At 58.4% G+C, this 3,463-nt stretch overlaps 1 protein-coding gene across 1 annotated transcript in view; it reads right to left on the bottom strand.

Moving 5' to 3' along the window:
- The window catches only part of LOC104514875 (protein strawberry notch homolog 2-like), a gene marked incomplete at both ends in the record, with an annotated part of 4,921 nt that extends 1,684 nt beyond the window's left edge, over positions 1-3,237 (bottom strand). The window contains 6 exons of the mRNA XM_010158675.1: positions 364-435; positions 939-1,051; positions 1,631-1,766; positions 2,033-2,164; positions 2,358-2,529; positions 3,033-3,237. Of these exons, the coding sequence (XP_010156977.1) occupies positions 364-435; positions 939-1,051; positions 1,631-1,766; positions 2,033-2,164; positions 2,358-2,529; positions 3,033-3,237 (830 nt within the window). The remainder of the gene's footprint in view (positions 1-363; positions 436-938; positions 1,052-1,630; positions 1,767-2,032; positions 2,165-2,357; positions 2,530-3,032) is intronic.
- Positions 3,238-3,463: the final 226 nt, after the last annotated feature.

Here is a 3,463-nt window from a genome sequence, read left to right as displayed (position 1 = left end):
GGGACAGGTTCCCAGAGAAGCTGTGGATGCCCCATCCCTGGGAGTGTCCAAGGCCAGGCTGGATGAGGCTTGGAGCAACCTGGGCTATGGAAGGTGTCCCTGCCCATGGCAGGGGGTGGACCATTCCATGATTCTACGATTCCCGGCTGGCCTGTGGGAGCAGGAACCTCCCGCCAGCATGGTGCTGGATGCACAAGGCATTCCCTGCTCCTTACACGAGACACCCGGGAGCCGGCTGCTAGGCCAGCTCCTGCCTGCAGATGCCAGCAATGACCTTCCCGGCTCCAGCTCCAGCTCCGGCTCCCACGGAAGGCACTTGCCGACTACCTCAACCCCTGCCCCAAGAGAACAGCCCCAGGTTACCTTATTCTCAAAGTTGTACTTGCTGAGGTCTCGGGACTCGGTGGCCCGGCGGTCCCCGTGAGTCAAGGCACCCTGGGAAGGCAGACCAAGGAAAAAGTTCTTTTAGCTGTTGCGACACACCAGGGAAGGACGGCCGGAGCACCTCTGGGAAGAGGCAGGACCAGAGGAGGAGGGGGAGGCAGTATTCCTCTGGAAAATTGAGGCTTTACCAAAGTATGTGGGGATTTATCAGAAGTGAAGAAAAATGAAACAAATTAATTATCCCATTAATTATTTCATCAGCTTTCTGTAAACAGATGGGTTTACATTGCTGTAACAGTGGGGGAATTCCAGCATCTGGAATTGGGTTCTGCTTCCCTGAAAATTCTCCTGACGCCCTGGTTACGTATTCTTCTTCACTTCCTTTCCCAAATCCGAGGATGCTGAAAGCCACCCGCATCCCACAGCAGCAACGTCAGGGGGTGACGCAACCCCCGCCCTCGTTACACTGCCCATGCCAGCGGGAGCACCGCAGTGGAAACTCTTCCGAGGGAACCGGAACCGACCCACGAATCCCTGCGCTGCAGGGCACTTACCAGGCTCTCCAGGCGTTTGGCCACGATGGAGGCAAACCTCCTCTCCCCTGCCAGCTCGGAGATGAGGAAGACGTACTCTGGAGCAGAAACCTGGTTGGATCGGTGCGTTCGACCTACGGGGACACGGGAAGGGAAAGGTTGGTACAGGGTGTCTGCTCCTGGATGGGAAGCTGAGAGCCAAAGCCTTCCCATGGTATGTCTGCTTCCACAGGAGATCTCTTGGGGGGGAACAAGGGAGGCACGGCCGCGTTCAGCACCCTGGTGCTGCTGAGACTGTGGCAGTTTACAGCCCTGGCCCTCTGGGGCTGAGGAGTGACTCCTCAGTTGGAGCCAGGATGGGCATTAAATCCCTCATCCCTCCCCACCCTGCAGCCGCCCCGGGATGGAACAGAAATCCCCAGGTACCCCCGGCAGGTTTCAGGGGAACACACTGCTAACGTGTACGGGACGGCTCGCTTCCCACGCTGCAAATCACTCCGGAAGCCAACCCCAACCTTCCCCACAGGATAAACCACTCACAACTGCTTTATGTCTGCATTTCCACCCTGGCAAAACACAGGAACACTGTTCTCTGCAAGGTGGTGTATCCCAAAAAGCTAAATACACCCGCCTGGCCGCAGCCGCCTTCCCGAGGCTCCGTCTGAGCCACGCTCCGGGGAGGGAGACGGTGCCCAAGAAGACCCAGCTCTCACCAAACTGCTGTATGGCCCGGTCTGCACTCCAGGGCAGCTCCAGAGTCATGTGGACCCGCCGCTTCTGGTTTTTCACCCGTCTGTCTGCTTGGAGAGAGATACCTGAGCTGGAGGCCTCGGAGATTATTGCTACGAGCTAAGGGAGAGAGACAACAAGTGAGAGAGGGGAGTGGGATTCCTGGACATCTGCAAAACTGCTTCGAGGAAAAGCCCGAAGCACAACTCCCCAGCGCGTGAAGGGACTCAGGACACCTTGTCACCTTCCGGCTGGTCGAAGAGTCACGGAGCTGCAGAGCCTTGTTGGCCTGAGCAAGGCACAAACACGCCGATGCTCCCTCCCTCTCCTTCCCACTCGCTCCCGTGTGGATGTTCGGAGGTTTCTTTGGCTCGAACCAGACTCACCTTCTCCCCTTTCATGAAACGCTCCTTCTCCTTCAGGTTGACGTGGTCTATGGAGAGGCCTTGCTCCGCACGGGACTCGAACACGACGGAGCCGTCCGGCCTGCAGACGACCCGGCCCTTCCGCCCCGTCATCTGCACACAGCCCACAGGAGAGAGGCCGTTAGCAGGGGGCACAGACCCGCACGGCGCAGCGAGTCGGCGCAGAAAGTCAGTTCTCAGCTTGCAAGATGGGGGAGGAAACCCTCTTCCAGCAGGAACTCCCCTCCCTGCCCCCTTTTCCCATCTCCCACTGCCACCAAAACGCGCTCCTGATTGCGAGGAGTACCTCAGCCACGTGCTCCGGGCCCCCAAAGTGATTGATCAGTTCGTCCAAGGTATTGAGAGGTAGCTCTTTGCCCAGTGCTTTTACTTTTACTAGGAGGTCCTGCTTCATCTTTTCCACACGTTCGAGTTCTCTCAGGCCATGCGCCTCTTTCTGGGAAGGCAGCATGTGGAAACTACCTGCAATGTAAAAGGTGTTTAGTTACCTGGTAACTGCAAATCAGAGAAAAAGTTGTCCCAAAGGGCTTGTGGGGACACTGTGTGAGCAGGCAGAGACACCCTCCCCCCGACTTGCAGCGCACGCTGCTGAGCACGGGATGAATTCCCTCTGTGGGGAAAGGAGCACGTGGGGCGGAGTGTTCCCGCTCTCTGTTCACAGCAGGTTAACGGGAATCAACCTCATGAGCTGAGCATCACAGGATAAAATCCAGCCAGGATCATCGGGCTGTCCCAAGCACGGGAGCGACACCATTCCAAGGAGAGGCCAAGAGCGTCCCCTCACATCAGCTCAGTGACCCTGCAGTCCCCTTAGCCAGACTCTGCCCAGAAGGGTCACGTCTGATCTGCCACGGCACGTGCTTGCAGGGCACCGGGGTGGGTGGGTGTCTCCAGAACGAAGGGGCTCCGGTTCCCAGCCCCCCCCAGCAAGGAAGGAGCTGACCCCGAGCTGCTGCTCCGCTTACCGCTGTGCTCTGCCGCAAAGCCGTTGTAGGTGTGCTCGATGAAGATGACATCGTCCGTCTCAAAGACGGACTCCGGGGAGGAGTTGAAGTCGCTGTCGAGTCCCATGTCGGAGTCGGTGCTGCTGTCGTCGCTGATCTTGATCACGCCCGCGGGGTCACTCACGCCCTTCAGAGCCTTGGGGCAGCGGCCCCTCTGCTTCCCTGCAACGGGGAGCGAGCGGCGTCAGGGCAGAGCCCCCAGCCTCGAGCATCAATGCCGAACGGCGAGCGCCAGCTCAGAAAGAGGAGGAGAAATCACAAAATAGCTGAGATTGCCCCAAATGAAAGGCTGATCTGGGAAAGACAGAGCCTCTGGGGTGGGGTGGGGGGCAGCCAGGAAGGGAGGGAGAAAGGGAGGCGGAGAGAAAGAAAGGAAGAGAGAAAGGAA

Source organism: Eurypyga helias, unplaced genomic scaffold, assembly GCF_000690775.1.
Source record: "Eurypyga helias isolate BGI_N326 unplaced genomic scaffold, ASM69077v1 scaffold50639, whole genome shotgun sequence".
Lineage (NCBI taxonomy): Eukaryota > Metazoa > Chordata > Aves > Eurypygiformes > Eurypygidae > Eurypyga > Eurypyga helias.
This window is presented reverse-complemented; position numbering and strand designations above follow the sequence as displayed.